Raw genomic sequence first — 24,925 nt, 5'->3', positions numbered from 1 at the left:
GACCCCCTTTTCCAGCGGACGTAACTATTTGTTTGGCTGTGAACTTTGCTCTTTTGTTTCGGAGGCAGCGGGGTCGTCTCCTACCCCTTTGGCTGTTTTCCATTTCCACAGTTGTTACTCAAGGACAGGACATGACCGACCACCTATCTGCTGCCAAAAGGGAGGGGGGGGGGGGGGGGGGGGGGTAATGTAATGTTTGCTTAATAACATGTGACAAATGACAGAGCGGCCTTGCTGATCCTATTAACGCCAATTTCACACTCAGGCTTTTGATTTGGGGACAGTGCTATATGATCACAGTTTCCTGAGGGAAGCTTCAATCATGTCAGCTGTTTGCCTCAACTATGGATCTGAAAAGCGGCATAATCCCGAATGTCCTGTGCTTCTGTCAACATTGGGTAACATGCCGACCTACGCCGTCAGTCACAAGGTTGGGACTCTTTTTCGCCACTCCAATGCTAAAATGGCGACGGTACAGAATATCTCACTGCTGTAACTTCCCAGTTTGTCAATAGGTAGGCATTCAGTACAATGGCCTGGAACCTTAATGTACAATTCAGTGCCTTGTACTTTGCCTGACAACAGATGCTTCAAGGATCCATTATAACCCTCTAGGCTAAACGCAAACCCACGACAAACGAAAGCCCAAACGACAGCGTGTCAATACTTTACTCTGAGAAGCTTTCTACAAGAGAGGTAAACAGTACAACTGTGTCCTTTCCGAGCCAGGCTAGTCAGATGCCTGCCCGCATAGCCAGTCTCCAGGCTTAACAAGAGTTTCAAATGACATGTGGCATACTTCGAGAAGCGTGCTCGTCCATTGGCTATTCTAATTTTAAACTACGAATAAAGCTATGAGCAATGAAGAAATGTCTCCAGTGTTCGAAGCTAAAGCGAAGCACATGTGCCAAATTTGCGGCAGTCAGGTGCTGCGTAGACCACAGTCACGGGTCATTCTGCCTCTGTGAAAAAAAAAAGAAAAAGGAAAATTCCTAACGTCGGTGAGCGAAACGCGCCGGCACCGACGAACGCCAACGAGATCGGACCCTGTGGGAAAACGGGGAAAACCACAGCGCCGCAAATTGCAATTCTACACGTCTGCTCCTGCGCAGGTTTACCTGTTGGAAGAGCTCCGTTGGGTGGGGGCGAGATGAGACGATGACGGGATGAGGGGAGGGAAACAAACAGAAGATACGCCTGCCGCTAAACGGTGAGGGGGGGGGGCACGATGGGACCGGCGGGCCGAGGAGTGGCTGTTTAGCCCAAGAGAAAACAAAACAGCTCCTTAGCGCTGACAGAGGGAGCACTCTGTGATGAATGGGCCAGCAGGGGGAGAGTGAAGGGGGGTGGTGGGGGGGTGGGTCGCGAGGCTGGTGTATTCCGGAGCCGCTGGGCGCCACGGCGTCGCTCAACCCCCGGCTCCAGGTGCTGCCGTCACAGCTGGAGAGCAGCGGAGGAGGACCGCCGTTTCTACCTCTTCTTCCTCTTCTTCTTCTTCTTCTTCACTGCCGCCGCCGAGAGATGCAGCCAGGGCTTAGTCCTTTGTGCGCCGTGTCAGCAAAGATTACCCCAGAGCCGGAGAGGGCGGAGGACGAGAGGATGGCAAGGGGGAGGGAAAGTGGCTCCCCGTGCAGCGCGCACACACACACACACACACACACACACACACACACACGTTCCCCTAGTCAGGCATAAACACGGCGGACGGCGCTCCAGCGAGCCCCCCCCCGCCGTTCGCTGGCGGCGAAACCTCGACGGCGCGCCTGTAGCAAAGGGTCGCACATGCGCGTCAAGGAGCGGCGCTCGAGAGACGCGACCCCAAGGGGACGGTATTTGTTGTGCTGCTGATGAACAGACAGCACAGAAGAGCGGAGGACAGAGGGAGGGGGAGGGGCAGCGTGTTCGGAGGGAGGGAGGGTCCGGGAGGAGTGATTTTAAGAGGGTGTGCTGCTCGGGGGGGGGGCGCAGAGAGAGTGAGACAGGAGAATTTGATGAATGGGCACCTGCTGTGACGCTAATATAGTCTATCGCAGACTGGTTTCCGTGCATCTACCGTGTTGCAAGTTGCCATAAAAAATAAAAAAAATAAAAAAATCGCGCACACACAGTACCCTCCAGGTTGAAGCAGAAGAAGATAAAAAAATAGAAAACAAGGTGGGGGCGCCAGACTTGGGGTTCGTTGGGGGGGGTGTAGCCGTAGCCTTTGGAACATTCCTCTTTAATGTGGCCACAGCTGTGTGAGACATGAACAATATGGTCGACATCCGGCCCCAAAAAAAACTAAAAATAAAACGTTCTGCTGATGCCAGCACTGACATATTGAGTATAGAGCAGGCGGGCTAGCCCTTGAATGACCAGTGGAGGAAAAAATAAATACAAATAATAATAATAATAATAATAATAATTGAACAGGGTGTAGCGTCACCACAGTGCAGAACCGACTTGTGTCGTGAAGTCATTTGCACGAACAGCTCTCGGTAGCGTTTTGCTGTGCATTAAATCTCGACCCCTCGCCGATACTAGCGTCCTATCATATCACCCCGCCCACACCCACGCACCCCCACACCCACCCACATTTCTGTTGAAAGCGGTAGCACCACACAACCAAGTCCAGCCATACAAGGGGCATGATGTTACCTAATGTAAGAAACTGCCTCAGTAAACACAGAGTGATGGTGCCGCGGCACCGGGCCGTAAATCAAGCCGGCCAAGCTGATCAATACATTTGAATTATTGATTCAGTGATTTGAAAACATTTTTAAAATCGCAGTTTCAAGGTTTTCCCTCTCCTCAAAACAATAAAGAAAGATTCTCTACCCGCAGTCCCGCGAGGGGGAGAAACACCAGTTGGGCACAAACTGTAAAGAATTGGAAACTGATGTAAACATTTGTTAGCAAACGTATCGGTTGTGAGGAAAACGGACGCCTCGAATCGTAATGAAGCCGTTTGTGAGGTTTCTAAGGAAACACCAGGGAGAAGCAGCACTCATGTCACATCGTGTTGCTGTCCGTGTTGAAATCAAGAAATTCTGATATTGGGATGAATTATTATGATTTCAACTGATTTACTTCATTTGGATGGTTTAATATGGGATTAAAGGGGACCTATCATGCAGAACTCACTGTCTCAGTGCTTGTGCACATAACATTTTGGGTTCTGATCTGAAGGGTCTACTAACACAAAAACTGCGAAAAAAGACGACTTGGCAGCGTTTTGCGAGCCGTCTGTTTCAGGAAAAAAAAACAAGCCATAATACATGTCACCGCAGTGATATACTTCACTTCAGTAGAATTAGAACCGCCCCCGATCAGAGTGCGACCGGTCCCGCTAGCATTGAAGCTACGAGCTAATCATGGGAAGTAGGCTTGGGCAGATTTACGATTACATCGTCTATCGGCGATAGACTCCATCGATCGCGATTGACGTTGATGGGCTGATTTCCCCCCCGCAAGGGAAAATCCAAGCATTGAAACGGTGTAAGTGCAGTATACCGTGTTGTGAAGCTGAAGCGAAGGGGGAGAGAGGGAGGGGACGAGGGAGGGAGAGAAAGAGGGAGTGAGAGAGGGGGGCGGGGGCTCTCATCCTCTCCGCTCAGAGCTGTTGAGTAACCGCCGGCGATCGGATCTCACTTCCCCGCTCGACAGGCCCGTGCAGAGACGTTAAGAGGGACAGGTGTTCACAAAAGAGAGGAAAAAAAAAAAAACAGAAAGGGCACACGGACCCCCAGCTCCGGTTCTGGGCAAACGGAGCGGCACGGCAGAGCGCAGATCATGGGCGCCCGATGTGGACGCCCGTTAGAAACATTCTTCTGCTGAATGCCCTGTTTTCTAATAAACAATGGAGAGGAAAAAGTTCCTGGTCTCAAGGGGAATTTATTAACTTGTACAAGGGTCGGATCAGAGATGTGCTTTAGAGCAGCTCCCTGAGAACCAACAATTTATTTGGGACACAGACAAGTTTATAATGGTCATGGTTCGCATTATGACATAGGAAGGAGTTTGTCACAATGTAAGGGACGATGGGGTGACTACAACTGCTTTTAACGGGAGTTTGCCTACTGTGACAAGTGTACACAACGTGCAGAGTACATGCGTTAATGCATGTTCAGACATAGCAAAGTAATTAATTAAATTCCCATCAGACCCCCAGCTCTGGTTCCAGGCATTATGCCACCCTGGTCAAACGGAGCGGCACGGCAGAGGGCAAATCACGGGCGCCCGGTGTGGACGGCCGTGTTCTGCGCTCTGCTGTGCGCACGTCGCGGTTCACCAAGGCCACGTTCCCCCATGAATATGCATATCTCGCCCAGACAATCTGCTACCTCAATGCCCATTCACGGTTAAAAAATAAAAATAAAAATAACAACAACAACAACAACTGGATGTTTTTGTGTAAATACTGTTGTTTAAACCATAAATCCTGCACTTCTGGAATGGGGGGACGGCATTTGCCACATTACATTACGTTCTATACACTGAAGCACCCCGTTGGGCCGAATGGCTCGAATGCATGATCTGAGTTGTATTTTCAGCAAAAAAAAACACAAAAACTTTAGAAAAATGTTTTGGGGACCCCAGAGACCCATATTAACTTGGTGAAAAGCAGCATAATAGACTCCCCCTTGCCTTCAAGACTTGTATAAGCAGACATTTTAACAGATATATATCTTGTAATCTGCATAATAAAGTGTGGAGAGCGTGGTTAGGTCGATTGCAGTGTGCTTTAAACAAGAAAAGCAAATTATTTCAAATGAAAGGTTTGTTGTTTTGCTACGGACTGAATGATCTACAACGGTGATTCAGAAACCTTTTCAGATCAAGTAGCCTCAATTTGATATGCTTTCAGCATATCTGAAAGCATATCAAAGCATGTCAACTTGGGTCCGTACCCAAGTTGACATGATTTGGTCTCTCGAACACTAATCTGAGAAGAGCCTAATTGTTAGATATGATTCAGTCCAAATATTCCATACCCGTCCGTGTTAAAGTTAAGGAGATAGACAAAAAAAAACTGTGACAAAAAAAAAACTGTCATTATCGGACATTGCATGGCGCCAACGTCCAGTAAATGTAGTGAAGTTTTAACTATTAGTAACCTTGCTGTGGGTCCCCCTGGAACCTCTTGCAGTACACCTGCGGGGCCCAGGACCACATGTTAACGACCCCTGACCTTCACTATACAAAAGTTACACATGTACGTACGGTTGTAACTGTAAGACAAACCGCAGTTTCTCACCTCCACCGGACACTTGGACCTTTCAAAATAAACACACATGGCCACACCTAAACGGCATGACAGCAACCGTTGTGAAAACGTGTTTTTAGTCGACACAAAGAGGCAAATATTCCTCCTCAGTTGGTGATAAGGTACACCTCACTTAGCGACCCACCTGTTTAACGACCGTAGTGCATTTGTTTCGAGCTTGGTTTTGCATTCCAATTCCAATTACGAGTTAATGACGAATTTCAGCAAACACAAACAAACAAACAAACATAGTTGTTCCTCACAGGCCTGCGTGTGTGTGTGTGTGTGTGTGTGTGTGTGTGTGTGTGTGTGTCAGCAACCAATGATGTAAACCATGGGATTCCCTGCAGCTCATGTGGCAACACCGTGAGGGGACCGGGGACCAGGGAGGCGGCGGCGGCGGTCGCTCGCGGTGTGAGCGGCGCGGCGCGGCGCGGCGGGGCGGGCCACAGGCACACACGAGCCCGAAGGCGGACAGCGCCCGGGTCCGGGACAACCTCACAACCGCAGCGGCGACGGGAAGCGGTGCACGACGACACCGGGCTCCCCGAGCCGTCCCGCGTCGTTTTGAGAGTTAAAGCGAAAGTGAAAGCGGTGGCTTTCCCCACTTGCCGAACAAAAAAAACAACAACAAAACGAACTCCCCAAATCCGTTGCCAGGCAAGTGTCGATTCAGAGCCCGCTGAAGCCCGGTCGGAGCCACCCCAACCCGGCTAGCGACGCGAGGTATCAGCCCCTGCTAGCCCCAGCACCGTTTGCTAGCTGGAAGACAGCTAGCCGTTAAAAAGACACACACACACACACCGTCACGTCGCCGCTACTCACCGCTCCCTCCACGTTATGAAAGCCTATCGGCCCGCGGCGCGGTGCAGCCCCATGACGGCGTGCGGCACCGGCGTTGGCAGCGCGGCGTCACCGAGCTGGGCGTCGTGGGGGCGGGGGGGCGTGGAGCGTGTTTTGGTGCCGCGGCTCGGGACGCTGGCTAGCGGTTAGCCCCCGGCCACAGAGACACGCCCAGGCGTTGCGTCACCACCTTTCCCCGCACACAAATACGATCATATTGTATAATATTATTATTTATTATTATTATTATTATTATTATTATTATACTTGTTTTTTGTAAATACACACGTTTTGAAAGTATTCCCCGGTGGAATGTAACGAATACGAGTACTATATAATAATAATGATGAATATAATAAAGATTCATTATATGATATAAAATGATACAACAAAAATAATAACAACACAGGTCAACGTTCACTTCTGAGGTTATTACGCGTTATTTTGAAGGGTGGGGGGGGGGGGGGGGGCTGAACTAATGTGTGACGTCACAACCTTCTCACGCACAAGTCAGGTTCAAACGCGCGTTTTTTCCGCCCTTAAAAAGTACAATAAAAATAACCAGAGATGTATATATATTTTTAAGTCGCTAAATGTTAATGCATTTAAATATCTGGCAACGCTGTGCATTATCTCCGAATGAATAATTCAACAATAAATAAACAAAAACCCGCAAACCTGCAAAAGCAGCGAACGGAGAAATGAAATAAAGCTCTGGACGACTTGTTGAATGGAGTTAGTTTGTGGCTCTGCGCAAAACAGGCCGCTGCTTTTGCTGAGGTTCGTTTCATTCTTACCGGTGCAGGTGCAGGTGCAGGTGCAGGTGCAGGTGCAGGTGCAGGTGCAGGTGCAGGTTTGTGCCGCTCGACACCAGATCCAGCGACGCTCTGGGATGTTGTCGTTGTCGGATAGCGCCCCCTGGCGCCGGGAGAGGCAACCGCCCCACGATCCCTGCAACCGCGCATGCGCGTGGTGTCGCGCCCTGAATACTCACACCGGGAGACTCCCACTTGTCATCCCACCTTCCATTACTCCCAATAAAAATATAACTCCGATGAAAAAAACAAAACAAAACACAAAACATTACTTCCGCAAAAATCAACGTCAGGGCCCGTTGTATCGCCACAAAACATTGTCAAAGTGAACCCGCGGTGGTGCGACTGCTGTAGCTTAGAAAGTTCGAAACAAGAACCGTGAGATGGCCCTCCTTTTGGGCTGGACCAAAGCTGAATCACAGCATTGGTCCTTTGAAGGAAACAGCACCCAGTCTTCTTTAATAACTTTTATTAGAATCTAATAAATTACAATTTGGCTCTCCTCTCCCTCTGCAATGATAAATAACATTGCACCGTTAAAAGAAAAAAAAAAAAAATTTAAATTTTAAAATTGGGTTTATTGAGGTGTTGGGCAATGGTATTATGCATTAAGTCTTGAATACAGACTATGGCAACTTTGTTTGTCCTTTACCCATCTCTACCGTAACAAAAAGGACACCAACACATCCAACTGAAATGTGTGCTTAATACTGGAAAAAATGAAGATATATTTCCCAATTGTATCCTGTCTGATAGAATGCCCTAAACTAAACCCTCTTTATAAATTAGACAATAAATGAGAGCCATTGAAAACTTTTGAATAACTCATTACAAATACTGAGACACACAAACTAGTCCGTCTTAATAGCAAAAGACGACAACAGCAACAACAAAAATAATACGGTTTCAAAATCCATTTGAATCACAGCAGCGGCAGGCTGCCCTGCGGCGCCAGAATGATCCCAAAGACGTAGAAAAGTCCCATCAGGAGGTTGAGCTTGGCCGTCTTCTGCGGGATCTTGGAGTAGCAGCGGCTCCGGAACTGCTTCTCCAGGGGGAAGGCCATGGGTAGTGTGAGCAGCGGCAGCGCCATGCTGATGGTGTAGCGCGTGGCCAGGATGCAGAAGACGACGTAGGGGACGAAGAGCAGGAGGTTGTACAAGACGTAGGAGAGCGTGGGGCCGACAAGGATGGCCAGCGTCACAATGCCCGCCTGCTTGTCCGAGTCCATGTCACGGGTGTTGTTGCTGTGCAGTATGGCCTCCGTGTTGAGGGCCAGTGGCGCGGCGTAGACCAGCGGCAGCACCGACAGGTAGCCCACCTGCACGGCGTGGGCAAACAGCACCGCCAGCGGGCCGAAGGTGATGAGGATGACCACGTCGCCGAGGGCCACGTACTTGAGGCCGATGCCTGGGGAGGAGAGGTTTTTGTCATGCTTTTTATTCCTTTTTTTTGGGGGGGGGGGGGGGGGGATGTTTCAGCGTCCAAGCCTCACTCAGTGTGCTCACAGGTATTTGTAAAAATGATTAAGGCTTAAAGCATAACACAAGCAGCATTGACTCTCATTAACTTTAGCCCCCCAAAAAGAAAAAAAAGCTTTCATTTTATAGACTACAAACACACTTTGGCGTTTTCCAAAGAAATTGTACCAGCCATATTCTTGCAGTTCCTTAAAGGAAATATCAATATGCATGTATCTACACACATTCACAAGAAAGAATCAGTCTGAAAGAAAAAGGAAAAAAACCCACCTCCGGTATATAGAAAAGAACTGGACAGCCCTCCGAAGTAGATAAGGGCAAGGTGCTCGAGTCTCAGGGTCGAGAGAAAGAACAGCAGCGTGGCACACAGGCACCCCACAGAATACAGCACGGCCCCAAACATGACCACATCTTGCGGGGCTAAAATCTTATCCACCAGAGTCCTGTCGTCGCTCTTCTTGTGATCAATGCCTTTGGAGAAGTCGTAGTAGGTGTTCACCAGGTTCCCCGCCCCGTGGACCACCAGCACCGCAACCGCGCACACCATCAGGACGACCAGGTCCACGGAGCCCTCCAGTTTGTACGCCAGGGCGCTGCCGAGCGCCACCGGCGTTAGAGAGGCGCTGAAGCTCCACGGCCTCAGCGCCAGCACGTAGGCAGCGCACTTGTGCCTCACGTCGGACGCGACGCGGGCCATCCTCGACATTTGGGGCGGCGGCGGCGGCGGCGGCTGGTGATCCTGAACCGTGTCATTCAACCCCCCGTGCCATTGCTGACCATTGTGGCCGTTCGACGCGGCAAAAACAAAGGTCTCCGCCCCGCTTGCTGCCTGATCCTTTGCCATTCTTCTGCGAGGGTTCCTGGGTCTCCGGGACGCTCATCAACTTCCAAGAACACGGCGCTCCTATTGGGAGAGAGGTGGCATAAATAAATAAAAATAAAACTCTATCAACAACAGACACTCGTGCCTCGGAGGTGACCGCTGAGATACAAACAACGCCTCCGACTATTTATTCTGCCGGCAATAAACACTGGGACACGTGGATCGCCTACGCGTCGGGCGGAACGAGAGGAACAAGCGCGGCTTGCGGAGGCGCCGTGCGGGCCGTCGTCGCGGGGCGAAGCAACGAGCCAACCCGTGGGATTATGGGATTAAGGTTGAATTAACTCCGCGGCTGGCGACGAGCTAACGCTTCGCTCGGGCGCGGAGGGCTCGAAATGTCCGACGGCACCGAAAACCAAACAAACAGACAAATAAAAACAAAACCAAACAAAAAGTGTTACCGCTCGTGGGTCAACGGTCCGGGGTACGACATTCAACGCCGCGCCAAAGCGAAACACAGCGCGGACATGTTTCCGCGGAGGCGTCGTCCAACACGCAGGGATGGGCCCGGGTTCGCGGAGCCGGGGCTACGACGTGTCAGTCGCGGGGGTTACTTCACCGGTCGGTCGCCGTCGGCCGCGCACCGTGCGGTGCACCGTTTCCTCCCGGGCCCCGGAAGTGCAGCGTCCGCGCCGGCGCCGCGGGGAACGCGTCTCGGCGAACGATGGTTCCGCCTCTCGGAACGCGAGGCGCGGGCGGGCGCGGGCCCGTTCTCGGTTGTTTGTATGTGAATAAACAAATATAAAATTGTTGATTAGACGTTGACGGTCTGTCTCATTTTAAAATCAACACAGGCCGCTTTTTTGAGGACGGTGAATTTTCCAAAAGACGTTTTCGGGGATAAATAAATCAACAAACAAATAAATCAACAAACAAATAAATCAACAAATGAATGAATGAATAAATAAATACAATTAAAAAAAAAATGTCCACATATTCCGTTCCAGAGGCTCTCGACTTTCCCCCACCACATTGCCAAGCACCTCTCCATCCTTTTTACTCCAATACGTTTATAACACAGGTGCGTTACATCATTTTTTTTTTATAAACACTTTGTATTTCTACCGCGACCCGGCCCCGAATATACGGAGGAAAATGGAGGGATGGAGGGATGGATGGATGGATGGAGGGAGGGATGGATGGATGGAGGGATGGAGGGATGGATGGAGGGATGGATGGATGGAGGGAGGGATGGAGGGATGGATGGATGGAGGGATGGATGGAGGGAGGGATGGATGGAGGGATGGATGGAGGGATGGAGGGAGGGATGGAGGGATGGATGGATGGAAGGATGGAGGGATGGAGGGAGGGATGGATGGATGGAGGGCTGGAGGGATAGATGGAGGGATGGAGGGATGGATGGATGGAGGGATAGATGGAGGGATGGATGGATGGATGGATGGATGAGGGGTGGATGGATGGATGGATGGAGGGATGGAGGGATGGAGGGATGGATGGACTATGTATTTCTTTTGTAAAATGTGATCAGGATCTGCTTGGGTGATCGTCTGCAGAAAAAGCTACACCGGGCACTTTAGGACCTAAGAACTCCTACTGTTAATACTTCAAGTACAGTTAAAAGCAAGTATTTATATACTTCTACTTGAATAGAAATGCCAATGTGGTAATTTTCCTTCGATAATTGTGTGTTCGTTTTTGTACTTTTACTTAAGTATAAGGTCTGAGTACTCCTTCCATGGTGTGGAACGCCATTTTAGTCTTTATTGAATAAATATGTATGTATATTAAATAAATGAATATGTCTATGAAATAAATAAATGTGGAATTGTGAAATAAAAGCCCCCTGAAATAAATAAAAGTACATTTTAAAATAAAAATGATTAATAAAATTATTGAACTGTATTCACTAATTTACATATTTATTGCCTTGTTTATTTATTTCAGTATAGAGCTCATAGATTTATTTATTTCATTTGCATATTTATGTTAAGGATACGGTCTGATGAACCCAAATGCAGGACACAACACAGCTCTAGTAGTGGGTGCAAGGTTTGATATTGAACCGGCAAAGGATCAGGGTCTGGGAAACATGCAGGGAATCGGGGTCCAGGAAACAGGCAGGGAATCAGGATTGGAGAGAAGCGTGAGAATTCAATGGACACACATACACACATACACACTGAATAGGAAACCAGATAAATACAATTGGAGTGAGGAGGGTGAAGACAGCTGGTGAGATTGCCGACTGGGGACAGGTGTGCGGTGGCAAGGATGTGACACCAGAGACAGACAGAGGGAGCCAGAGGGGGACAGAGGGAGCCAGAGAGAGCTAGAGGGAGACAGAGAAAAAGCAAGAGCAGGGCAGGATGCTGACCGTACCCCCCCCAAGGGACGGCACACAGACGTCCCAGTATGACGAGCAGGCCAGAGAAACAAGAGGGAATGAACTGAGCAGGGCGGGTGAAGGGGGTCTGGAGGTGGGCAAAGGGAGCAAAGCACCTATCAGGCAGATGTTCAGGGAGCTGGAACCCTGCCAAAGCAAGCAGTTCAGGTAGGTGCAGTCCTTCTGGAGGGCGACCAAGGGGCCGGGCCCAGACCGCTCAGGGGGGTCGACCCGAGCTCGGGGCAGACGAGTGGGGCTGCTCCAGAGACTGACCGTGTAGGCCGTGCCACTTAGGAGGGTGGCTGAGTGGCTGGGGGTTGGCAGGGGCGACCCATGGCTCGGGACCAGGAGTGGACGGACCCTTGGTAGAAGTGGATGGCCGCTCAGGAACGGGATGGACATCTGGAGAGGCAGCCGATGGCTCAGGAACCGGAACAGACTGGACATCGGGAGAGGCAGCCGACGGCTCAAGAACTGGAACAGACTGGACATCGGGAGAGGCAGCCGACGGCTCAAGAACTGGAACAGACTGGACATCGGGAGAGGCAGCCGACGGCTTGGGAACTGGAGCGGAGCGGACCCTGGGAGAGGCGGCCAGCGGCTCAGGAACTGGAGCGGAGTGGACCTCGGGAGAGGTGCTGCACCTCTATAGGAGAGGCTGACAGCTCAGGAATGTGCTGAGCCCCGGCAGTGGAGACTGATGGCTCTGGAACAGGGACTGGGGGAGCCTCATCAGAATCTGCCAACAATTCAGGAACGTGCTGAGCCTCGGCAGGGGAGGCTGACGGCTGGGGAACAGGGTGAGCCTCAGTGGGATCGGCCAACGACTCAGGAACATGCTGAGCGGGAGAGAGGGCTGACGGCTCGGGAAAGGGCTGGACCTCGGGAGAGAGGGCTGACGGCTCGGGAAGGAGAACAGGACGAGCCTCAGCAGGATCGGCCAATGACTCAGGAAGGTTCTGAGCCTCAGCAGGGGAGGCGGAAATGACAGGATTTGAAGAAATTCAAGATTCAAGATTCAAGATTTTTTATTTGTCACATACATATACATACTTCCATACATATATGCAGTGAAATGTAATGCAACGCACCCGGTGATAGCACACAATATGTCCTAGGAAAAAATAAAAAATAAAATAAAATAAAAAGTAGAAATTTCCTTTCTAATAGACCGACTAACTGACTCCTAAAACGTGATACAGTAAGTGGAATACTTATAGAATAAGATAAAAATATATAGAATAAAATACAATAAAAAATAAAATGGAATAGATAGAAGGAATATGCCTATGTATATACAGATATGTGCATTTAAAGTGGCATGTGAATTAAAGTGGCATGTGAATATGAATAGTGTGAGGTAGTGTTTGGGATAATACAGCACAGTATACAACAGTACGGCGCAGCAATACGGCATCACGAACAACCCTGAACAGTGATACAGTATGCGGTACAGTATGCTACATACAGTACAGTAGGTAGTGGAGCCTAGTGCATGGCTCAGTTAGGACCCCTGGTGAGGTCAGCGTTGACAGTTCTAATGGCGTGCGGGAAAAAACTCCGTCTCAGTCTCTCTGTTCTCGCTGCGTGACTGCGGAGGCGCTTGCCTGACCGCAGCAGCTGAAACAGTCCGTTGTTGGGGTGATGAGGATCCTTCATGATCCTGCAGCTCTGCTACTACACCTCCTGGTGTATAACTCCTGCAAGGGGGGGAGGGTAGTTCCAGTGGTACGTTCAGCTGAACGCACCACCCTCTGCAGGGCCCGCCTGTCCTGGGCAGTACAGTTCCCAAACCAGGCAGTGATGTTGCCTGTCAGGATGCTCTCCACTGCTCCAGAGTAGAAGGACTTGAGGATCCTCACCGAGACCCGGAATTTCCTCAGCTGCCTGAGGTGGTAGAGACGCTGCCTCGCCTTTCTCACCAGAGTGTCTGTGTGAACAGTCCATGTCCAAGTCCTCTGTGATGTGGACTCCCAGGTATCTGAAGCTGCTCACCCTGTCGACAGAAGTCCCATTAATCCACAAGGGCGCGTGCGTCCTCGATTGTGATCCACGCCTAAAGTCCACAATCAGCTCCTTGGTTTTGCTGACGTTCAGGTGGAGGCTGTTGTCCTGGCACCAGAGTGACAGGTCAGCCACCTCCTCGCGGTAGGCCTTCTCATCGCAGTCGGTGATCAGGCCCACGACCACGGTGTTGTCAGCAAACTTGATGATGGTGTTGGAGCTGGACCTGGCCACACAGTCATGTGTGTACAGGGAGTACAGTAGGGGGCTGAGGACGCAGCCCTGGGGGGATCCTGTGTTCAGGGTGAGGGAGCTTGACATGTACTTCCCCACCTTGACCACCTGGGGGCGGCCGGTGAGGAAGTCCAGGATCCAGGTGCACAGCGGACCATTTAATCCGAGCTCCAACAGCTTGACAGCCAGTCTGGTGGGAACTATGGTGTTGAAAGCTGAACTATAATCAATGAACAGCATTCTCACATAGGCCCCCTTCTGGCCATCCAGGTGCGTGAGCATGGTGTGCAGTACCTGGGAGACCGCGTCATCCGTGGATCTGTTCTGCCGGTACGCGAACTGCAACGGGTCCAAGGTGCGGGGGAGGGAGGCGCAGATGTAATCCTTAATCAGCCTCTCGAAACACTTCATGACCACCGAGGTGAGGGCCACCGGACGGTAGTCATTCAGGCAGGTTGGAGAGGCGATCTTCGGGACAGGAACAACGGTGGACCTCGTGAAGCAGGATGGGACCACTGATTCAGCCAGGGAGATGTTGAATATTGTGGTGAACACCGGAGCTAGCTGGTTAGCACAGGTCTTCAGTACTCGTCCAGATATGCCATCTGGGCCTGCAGCTTTCCTGGTGTTCACCCGCATCAAAGCCCTCCTGACCTCGTGCACGGACACTGAGAGTGCGCGCTCGTCCCCAGCGGTGTAACTCCAATTAGCCGGCGAGCTAGCGACAGCTGGTGAGATTGCTGACTGGGGACAGGTGTGCAGTGGCAGGGATGTGACACCAGAGACAGACAGAGGGAGCCAGAGGGGGACAGAGTCATCTCGAGACAGAGGGAGCCAGACAGAGCTAGAGGGAGACAGAGAGAGACAGATAGAAAGCAAGAGCAGTACAGGATCCTGACCGTTTTTTTTTATTTCATTGGCATATTTATTTATTTTAAAGGCATATTTATTTATTTTATAGACATACACATTTATTTCATGGGCATAATATTTATTTCATATACATATTTATTTCATAGCATATTTCTTTATTTCATAGGCATATATTTATTTATTTCATATGCATATTTATTTATTTCACAGGCATATTTATTTATTTCACAGGCATATTTATGTATTGAATTAGCATATTTATTGATGCATTTTTTTAAATATTGACTAAAATGGCCTCGGGTACTTGTGCTACTATACACAGTATCTACATATCTATATTTCCACCACCACCACCATAAATGCTCAGTATGCTCAGACATGGTTCTCATTAAATTGTCTCGACTTTGACCCGATGCCCCATCTGGAGTAACGCGAAACCTCTTGGCAGCCGCAGAGACGGAGTTGACGGAGCTGACGGAGCCGCAAGCGCTGCTGCAGCCTCCCTCCGCACAGCAGCCCCACTCCTGCAGGCACACGGCGGGACGCGGCGATGGACGGAGCTCCGACCCTCGCCCCGGGATGCTAAATCGGTCCGGTCTTTGCTGAGTGGGGGATCTCTCTCCTTTTCTTTGTGTGTGTGTGTGCGTGTGTGTGCGTGTGCGTGCGTGCGTGTGCGTGCGTGCGCGTCCGGGTGGTGGTCGCGACATGGCAGCGATGGTGCACCGGACCCTCGGAAGTTTCAAGCAAGGCGCCTTCCGCTTCGCCGCCCTGGCCGCCGTCACCGCGCTCAGCCTGCTGCTCACCGGGGGGATGCAGGGAGCCGCCGCCTTCCCCTCCTGGAGGCTCGAGGTACGGTGCGACCGGCTCCCTTCCGCGGCGGACGGAACTTCACGTAATGGGGGCAATGACGAGTGTAATATCTGGGTTATCCTCGGTCAGCCAGACAGCCTAAATATGATCAACTCAAACAACAATAGACAACTTATTTTAAAATACAATTATATAGACTATATAGTTCATTATATTCAATATATAGGCTGTATGATTAATTATATAGGCTATATAGTTCATTATATAGGCTATACTGTATAGTCCATTATATAAGCAATATAGTTCATTATATAAGTTAGATAGTTCAGTATATAGGCTGTATAGCTCATTATATAGGCTATACTGTATAGTCCATTATATAAGCAATATAGTTCATTATATAAGTTAGATAGTTCAGTATATAGGCTGTATAGCTCATTATATAGGCTATACTGTATAGTCCATTATATAAGCAATATAGTTCATTATATAAGTTAGATAGCTCATTATATAGGCTGTATAGTTCATTATATAGGCTATCTGAATATTCCATTATATAAGCAATATAGTTCATTGTATAGGTTATATAGTTCAGTATATAGGCTATATGGTTCATTATATAGGCTATATAGTTCAGTATATAGGCTATATGGTTCATTATATAGGTTATATAGTTCAGTATATAGGCTATATGGTTCATTATATAGGTTATATAGTTCAGTATATAGGCTATATAGCTCATTATATAGGTTATATAGTTCAGTATATAGGCTATATGGTTCATTATATAGGTTATATAGTTCAGTATATAGGCTATATAGTTCATTATATAGGCTATAAAATTATTTTGTAAATATATATTTTTTGTGAAAAATACTCCCCCAATAATCCTGAAAGCCCAATATCTTTTTTTCTTCTTTTTTTTTTTACACATTTTTATCGGTGGAAAACTGGGACGTAACAGATATTCAATGTCAATGTCAACAATCCTTTTTACGCAAAAAAAAGGAAAAGGAAAAACACATCCACCCAGCCCTCCACTCCCTGATAGCCGTTGTACTAGGAGCAGAATCAGAAGTCCAAATCAGTTCATGTCAGTCAAATTTAAAAAAGAGGAAAAACGGAAAGGTAAAAATAAACATTAGTTAAAATTAGTCGGGATTGTGCAATGTAAAAAAAATAATGGGTTTTTTTTTTACCACAATACAATTTAAAATAATCCCAGCAGTGTGTTGGTCCTTGGGTTTACACCTGCATGAAATGTGTGTGAGTGTGTGTGTGTGTGTGTGTGTGTGTGTGTGTGTGTGTGTGCGTGCGTGCGTGTTTTCTCAAGGTCTACAGCTCAAACAGTTGCATCCAAACAGCTGCTAAAAAGTGGCTTCTGCACTTTTAAGTCACATGTCTGACGTCTGTTCACTGGTTTCTACAGTGACGATGAGGGGGGGTGACTGAAAATAATCATCCGTCCTCGCATCCATGTTTACTTTTCTCCTTGTATCACAACTTCTGCCAAAAAAAAAAAAGATCCCCCCCCAAAAAATAATTTAAAAAATCCCTCCACTGAGACCTTGTGTCAAAGTGTAATTGAATGATGTGGTTTACGGTGTGAGGGCTATCCCCTCATGTGTATCACCGTCTCTGACACCTAAGGGGAACAGCGAAATATAATATTTCACCCGAAGAAGAATCCAAAAAAATAAATAAAATTAAAAAAAAAAAAAAAAAGAAACTATAGCAACGCAGATCTGGCGTGCACCACCACTAGACTCCCCTGGGATCCCTGGGAATGTCTGATTATATGCTTGCACTTGGAGTCAGTGCACACCATTTCCCCTCTGTTTGGTCTGGCCTGCTTGTTTTGGAGCCGGAAGGTTCAAAGTTATTTTGAAGTTATTCGTGTTATTCCCGAAGCGCTGGTTTTGACCCAAACCACTTTTTTATTATTATTATTATTATTATTTTTATTTCGTTTTTTTTTTTTTTAACCAGGCACGAGACGTCGTGTTTGGCGTGTCGTCAAACCTTACACTTTAAGGAGTCTCCGCGCAGAGGTCGGTCCGTCGCCCACCACCGGGCGTTGGCGGTGATCTAATGGATTGTTGTTTTTACAGGGAAATAGTCTCCCAGTAGTTGTCTACATCTGCTGGGTAAAATATGGAAGCGAACGTTGATGTAGGGTGAGAAAAAAAATGAGGAGAGAAGCAAAAACAAACAAAAAAAAACGACCCTCTCCCTCTTGTTTACCCCCAGAATCCAAGAGTCAAGACTGGTATCTTTCGCCGGCGGCCGGTGCCAGCACCTAGAGTAAACATGGCTCTGTCTTTGTGATGTGGAACCCGTTGAACCCGAGGATGGAGGCGTTGGCCCGCTCGGAAAAGGCGCGCGCGTGTGTGATCCTCGGTGCCGCTCGGTGAACCTATTTCGGCCGGAGTCGGCGAAGGTCCGGATGAGCCAAGTTCAGAAGCGAGGGGTCCAACCTCTACGGATGGAAATCAAATTAATCAGTCGAACACTATTTTCCCCCCGTTAAAAAATAAATAAATAAAAAATTGTTCAAGAAAAAGTTGTCTCCTGTATCAAGCGGCGTGTTGATCTCAGCCAGACAAAACAAACCTCCCGTCCAAATGTACAGTATTTACGACGCCGCTGGCGTGCCAAGCGCTCATAATTGTCCTTCTGAAGCCCGCGTTGCTTATTATTTGCCGCTCCTCGAAGGGGGAATCAGACACAACCTCTCTGTGAAAAGTATCAAACTCGAAGCTTGGAAGGCGCTTTTACTGCCGACTACTTCCTCTTTCCATGAGATGGAATGCTCTTGTGTGAATTTGTAATCCGTAATATTTGCAGGCAAAGGCCTTGAAACGGCGCCAGATTTATGCGCAGAAGGTACCACCTGCAAAAGTGACGGTTTGGGGTTTTAACGCCTGGCGTGGGACACGTCCTCACCCCTTCCACGGTTATTCCGTGTGCACCGTATGTGTTCACGGCGGGGAGGCCACTTTTCCATCGCCCGAGAATGCTGTGTACCGATCCCGTGTGTGTTGACGTGGTTAGGGGTTAGGGTTACCGATTTTGGGTTAGAGTTTAGGGTGAGGGTAAGGGTTTAGAGTTTATGGTTAGGGTAAGGGTTTAGGGTTAGGGTTAGGGTTTAGGGCTAGAGTTTAGGGTTAGAGTTTAGGGTTTAGGGTATGGGTTTGGGGTTAAGGCCAAGGGTTTAGGGTTAGGATAAGGGTTTAGTGTTAGGGTTTGGGGTTAGAGTTTAGGGTTAGGGTAGGGGGTTAGGGTTTAGGGTAAGGGTTTGGGGTTAAGGCCAAGGGTTTAGGGTTAGGGTAAGGGTTAAGTGTGAGGGTTTAGAGTTTAGGGTTAGGGTAAGGGTTTAGGGTTAGGGTTTAGGGTAAGGGTTTAGGGTTAGGTTAGTAAAAGTTATCTCAATGAGACACCCAGCCTCGTCCGTTGACTGGGCAGTTGAACTGGGGCAATGCACTGTGCGGCGCACGTTATCAGCAGCTCGCCAATTCCATATTACCTACTCCCTTATTCATATTCAGGGTATGGATAAAGTTTGGGTTAGAGTTAGGGTTTGGGTTAAAAGGGCTTGCTGCGGCCCGAAGAAAGAGCCCGCCCGGTCCAAATGTAAGGTGGTTAATGAAAAAGTGTTCTCTTTCTCCAGGGTTAGGGTTCGCTGCCGGGTCGGGCAGCACGGGCCAAATGTATGGTGGTTAATCAAAAGGGTTAGAGTTAGGGTTAAAAGGGTAAGGATTAAAAGTGCTGGCTGGGCCAGGCCTGAAGGAAGAGCCCTATCGGTCACTGCCGGCGACCGCGCCCAATGTAAGGTGGTTAATCAAAAGGTTTTCTCTTTGTCCAAGGAAGAAGCTCACACCGGCGTGCTGCTCATTGGGATCCGCAAAGACGCCCGCTCGCAAGTGCTCCATCTCTCCCGGAACAAGCGATACACCCTCACCCCCGAGCAGCTGAAATGGGACAAGTTCAAGCTCACGTACAAGTACGGACGTCGACGGGTTAACGGAGTTTAACGGACGTTGACGGGTTAACGGAGTTTAACGGACGTCGACGGGTTAACGGAGTTTAACGGACGTCGACGGGTTAACGGAGTTTACGCGTCGACCGCGATGACGCCGCTGTCAAATAAGGCCTCGGGGATTTGGCCTTGCGTGGTCCGGAGAGAACGGCGTCGATTGGATCAGAGCTTCGTCACGTGACGGGGCCGTGTTAGGGGTAGGGGTAGGGGTAGGGTTACCCACACCTTCTCCAGAGAGAGGTTGAAAGAGAGGCGGGTCAAGCATGTGCATGTGTTTCGGAGGGAAATCGGTCGATCTGCCGTCTCCGAACGGCCGCATGGAGATCAGTGTTTTCCAACCGCTGTGCTGCAGCGTGAGAACTCGCCGAGTGTTGCAAATCAAAATTGCGGGGCCGCACTAATTCACCCGATTCATCGCTTTCCACCAGGGCACCGGCTTTGCATTCAGCAAGCTCAGGCACTGAGACTGAACGTGAGGTTTTCGACTAATTTTGGCGATCCGGTTCTTGACGAGTCACTCGGTAAAGAGTAAATCGCTCAATTTCCTTGAAACTGAAAGATTTCCCTCAGATTTCCTGGATATTGAACGACTTTCACAGACTCTGCGTTGGTTTGATCCGGTCGGTGTGCGAGGGAGGACTCCCGGTGAACGCTGGACCAGAGTCAGGAGAGCCGGTTTGGCTCTGTGGAGCTGTGAATGGAATTACCCCAAGAATCGTTTTATTCTGTCCAATCTATATATATCTATATCAGTCACCTTCAATAAAAATTTATGGCAAATGCCTTGGTCTTTAAATTAGTCCTCGGCGAGTGGAGGATTTACTCTCTTGCCGGAGCAACTCCCGACCCCCGAGTCATTTACGAGACTCGTTCGCCACGAACGAATCGTTTGCGAATCTTGCGCCACTAACCCAAAGTAGGCCAAAATAATAAGCCAAGTTCTAAGTGTGAGTGACGTTGCCCTTAGCGGTGAACAGGATCGCGGTGTGCCGAGGGAATATCTCATCGTAAAAAGTGTGCCGTGGCAGAAAGAGAGGTGCACATCGGTCGGTCGGTTTGTTTGCTTTTGGGTTTTGGTTTCTCTCTCCAGATAACCCGCACGCTGCCCTTTTTTAACCACACACTGCGGTTTTTGTTCCCGAGCAGATTGCTTTCCTTTCCCACCAACCTGATCAACGCCAGCGACACGCGGCGGGGCGTCGCCCGGGCCTTTGGCATGTGGAGCGACGTCTCGCCGTTCAGCTTCAGAGAGGTGCCGGCCGACCAAGAGGCAGACATCAAGATAGGTGGGTGAGACCACACGGGCGCCGCAGACAGATGTTTCCCTGCCGCCGTCTGCTCCGCCCCACCGACCGTGGCCGTGGCCACCGACGCCGTTTCCCCTCACAGCCCGTTAACGCTTTAAGTCGCGGCGCTCACGGCCTCGTTTTCCGGCCCTGGCGGGACCGCCCTTTCCACCGCCGCGCCGTGGCGCTCGGCGAGCTCCGGGCCTGCGAAATCAGTCGCCTGAATCGCGTCGCGTGAACCGTCCGTCCCGCACGGCTGGAAAAGCTCCGGGGGTTCCAAACTCCCCGTTCCTGCATGAATTATTACATTTAGTCCTGTGGGAGGCTGGTTTTTGTGGGAGGAGGCGGCGTCGGGGTTGGTTGGGGTGAACGGTCTTCTGCGGGTCTTTTGCAATCCATCGCCTGCACGGTGCACTTGCGCGTTCGTTCCAACACTTCTCCGCATGGAGGAAACCTCAAATTCATATGCATGAGGCCCCATTTGATGAGACTTTGTCTCTGCGACCCCCAAATCTGAGAAGGCTTTTATCCCAAAAACTCCAAACATGGCTGTACTCCAGTTATAGGGAGATAACAGTGAAACTTGGATCAAAACAGTCGTTGTTGCACATCGTCCAACGGCGCGAAAGTCGTGTAAATGAAATGGTGGCGTCTCTCTCTCTCTCCCCCTCTCTCTCTCCCTCCCTCCCGGCAGGCTTCTACCCCATCAACCACACAGACTGCCTGCAGTCCTACTTGCACCACTGTTTCGACGGCATCACCGGGGAGCTTGCCCACGCCTTCTTCCCGCCGACGGGCGAGATCCACTTTGACGACCACGAATACTGGATCCTGGGGAACATGCGCTTCAGCTGGAAGAAAGGCAACGTACCCCGTCCCATCGATCAAAACCCAATGTTATGAAAATGAAATAGTAAATCAAATCAAATGAACGAGGGCGTGTCTGCGCAGGGGTGTGGCTGACGGACCTGGTGCACGTGGCGGCCCACGAGATCGGCCACGTCCTGGGGCTGATGCACTCCCTCAACCCCAACGCCATCATGCACCTGAACGCCACGCTGACCGGACGCAAGCTGATCACGCAGGACGAGGTGTGGGGCCTGCACCGGCTCTACGGTACGTCCCCCAAATTCCCTACCGTGGGAAAACCGGGGAAAGAAAAAACAACAAAAAAAAAACGAAACAAACCCCAAACCCGTTTGGCCGACACGGCGCGGGTCTGGCTCGGTGGACTTTTGTTTTAAGTCAACGTGGCACCGCTAAACAACTGTAAGGAACTGTACTCGTGAGTCATCATTAGCGTGTATTCTGGTGAGTCATTTTGGTTTATTGGAACCAAGACGCAGATTGCCGTTCCAGATTCTCGCAGCGCAGAGCCCCGAGGCTTCCTCTCCTAATCTCTTTCTCTTGCGCTCTCCCCCTCCCCCCCCCTCCCCTCCCAGGATGTTTGGACCGACTATTTATCTGTCCGGCCTGGGCCCGAAAAGGCTACTGCGACAGCAAACGCAGACTCATGCAGAAGCACTGCCCCTCCAGCTGTGATTTTTGTTACGGTAAGGCCGAGGCGAAAGTGGTCCAGAGGGGGGCGGGGGAGGGGGGAGAAAGGATTTCTTTCAATCGACTGGTGCGCAGCGTCCGCCAGCGGGAGCGACGGGGGCCAACAAGTCCGGCCGTGCGCGGAGGCAATCAATGTTTAAAAAAAAAACAAAAAACAAAAAAAAAACCTCCAACATCTTTTCAAAAGAGACGAAGCGCTCGCAACCAGACGAGTCGGACTTGCGTCACAAACTTACACTGTACGCGTAAAAAAAGGGGGGGGGGAGGGAGTTTCGCAACGGCGCTCCGCCACCCGGCAGCCGGAAATCGATCCCACTGGCCGCCCCCCCCCCCCCCCGACGCGGCGGTCTGGTCGCGCGACGGGGAGACGGCCCCTCCGAAACCAGGCACCGCGGGGGCGCGTCGGAGGTTTCGCAGACTTGGGTCCGCAACAGGAGGGACGAGTGCAAGGGAGCGGGGGAGGGAGCGGGGGAGGCGAGAGGATACGATTCCTGGCTCGGGGTAATCTGTTCCTCATTGTTGATTGGGAGACGGAGTACGGCTGTGGAAAATTCCTGAGTGACTCCAAACCGCTGGAATTTCAGACTGCGGCTCGAGGGTTAGAGACACACAAGGTCAATTTGGATTTTTGCGGCGTTTATTGAGAGCGACTCTTTTCTCGTTTTTTTGTTTTTTTTCCCCTTGCAGACTTCTGGGCTGATCGCGGTGCGGCCCGCGGCTGTTCTTGATAACCAGACGTGTGCGATGGTATTGATAAGAAAGCCCGTGGCACCAGAAATGCTTGTTTTTTCTTTGTTTTTGTTTCTTTAGAACCAAACCAACAGGAATCCGTTGGTTCGGCTCCTCGGTTCTGACCCCTTTACCTCCTTATACCGGAGTGCAACCCTAGACCCCTGGACAAGGGCTGACTCGTCGGCGCTTGTTCAAATATGGAGGCCAGGGAACTGCCCCCCCATTCGAGTCAACGTCGCCGGAGACCGTGTTCAATATTCCAGAGAGCTCCTCAAAAATTGGCGAGGGGTTCGAGGGTCAGTCGCACCACAGCCGCCGGGACGACGGCGTCACTCCCGGGGCGACGAGATGTGCGCGGGTCACACGGGTGTTTCACGGCGGTGTCGGCGCTTCATACTCAAAAAAAAAAAATAATAAAAAAAGTTCCCTTCTTCCTCTCCCTAGACTTCCCTTTCACCACGGCGGCACCCACCCCGGCGCCCCCACGGACCAAACACAAGCTGGTGGCGGAGGGCAAGAACCTCACGTTCCGCTGCGGGAAGAAAATTGCATCCAAGCAAGGCAAAGTATAGTGAGTATTTGGACCATTTGCGCATGGGTTCCTCAAGGCCGCCTGTGCTGTGGTGTGGTGTGGTGTTGAGGGGGATTCGGTCGATTTAAAGCTTCATTTCAACTCGTGGCTTGATCGCCGAATCCAAGTGCGAGTGAACGCCAACGTCAAAGTAAACGTGCCGACACCGGTGATAGGAAGACTCTCAAACGATTCTGTTGTCCATGAACGCATCTTTGGAACGACTCGGGAGTTGGGGGTCACTGCGGCACCAAAGACCGAGGATCGAATTATTGGTCAAAAAAATGTGAAGGAATTCGGCATAATTCACGGTGAGCGCGACTGATTTACAGCTCGCATTCTTCCCAGTTCAACAATTCTTGCAAGAATTCCAGTCTCAACTCAGAGCTGAAACAGCTCTTCCGACTCATTACACCAACCGACTCGACGGGCGGAGAGTCAAATAAAATTGAACGAATCTTTCCAGCAGGTCGCTCGGGAAGAGCGCAATCTCAAAAAAAAGGAGACCAATTTTCTTCCCGCTCTCTCCGCCGGTCGACACGTGTTGGTCCCGACCGTACCAGCGACGCCACGTTTTGTTTCTGTCGTGCCTCCCCTCTCAGCTGGTACAAGGACGGAGAGCTGCTGGAGTTCTCCCACCCCAACTACATTGCCCTGAAAGACGACCACATCAGCATCGTGGCCAACGCCATCAACGAGGGCACCTACACCTGCGTGGTGCGGAAAAAGAACAAGGTCCTCACCAACTACTCCTGGAGGGTGCGCGTGCGCTTTTGAAGGCAGGCGCCGGGACGGGAGGAATTGCTCGGTCGAAAGGGGACCTCACTCACCAAGGCACATATTTCTTCTATGTTTGTTCGTTGCCCCCTCCCCCTCACCTCCCACAATTTTCTTTAACTTTAACCACAAACCGCGTCATTTGTTTTTGTAAATTCATTTTCTTACGTGCACAAATAAACTTCTGTGACTTAAGTGGTTTTTGGTGGAAACGCTACTTGGTTATCACATTTTAGTGTCATGTCTGGCTTTTTCGGTGACAACGATGTTTGACTGCAATGAAATTGACAATGGAGCAGTTTTGCAGACAGGGTTTAATCCAAATCACTGCTATGACAACTCTGAAATGAATCCAGAATTTAAAAATGCCTTTGAGATGTTACTTAATTGAGATGAATTAGTCCTAGACTAAGGTAATTTAAACCTTCACT

At 50.0% G+C, this 24,925-nt stretch overlaps 2 protein-coding genes across 2 annotated transcripts; one reads left to right on the top strand and one right to left on the bottom strand.

Moving 5' to 3' along the window:
* Positions 1-7,413: 7,413 nt before the first annotated feature.
* Positions 7,414-9,859, bottom strand: ubiad1 (UbiA prenyltransferase domain containing 1). Its single transcript, XM_080014772.1, has 3 exons — positions 9,669-9,859; positions 8,655-9,288; positions 7,414-8,313 (listed from the first exon to the last, which is right to left on the bottom strand). The coding sequence occupies exons 2-3, from the start codon at positions 9,226-9,228 to the stop codon at positions 7,826-7,828; spliced, it is 1,062 nt and encodes a 353-aa protein (XP_079870898.1). The 5' UTR covers positions 9,229-9,288; positions 9,669-9,859; the 3' UTR covers positions 7,414-7,825.
* A 5,575-nt stretch (positions 9,860-15,434) lies between these two features.
* Positions 15,435-24,662, top strand: mmp23ba (matrix metallopeptidase 23ba). Its single transcript, XM_080014718.1, has 8 exons — positions 15,435-15,571; positions 19,399-19,535; positions 20,718-20,857; positions 21,552-21,719; positions 21,809-21,973; positions 22,300-22,410; positions 23,591-23,717; positions 24,320-24,662. Exons 1-8 carry the CDS (start codon positions 15,437-15,439, stop codon positions 24,492-24,494), a joined length of 1,158 nt encoding a protein of 385 aa, XP_079870844.1. The 5' UTR covers positions 15,435-15,436; the 3' UTR covers positions 24,495-24,662.
* The last annotated feature ends 263 nt before the right edge of the window (positions 24,663-24,925 follow it).

Source organism: Zeus faber (genome assembly GCF_960531495.2).
Source record: "Zeus faber genome assembly, chromosome: 15".
NCBI lineage: Eukaryota > Metazoa > Chordata > Actinopteri > Zeiformes > Zeidae > Zeus > Zeus faber.
This window is presented reverse-complemented; position numbering and strand designations above follow the sequence as displayed.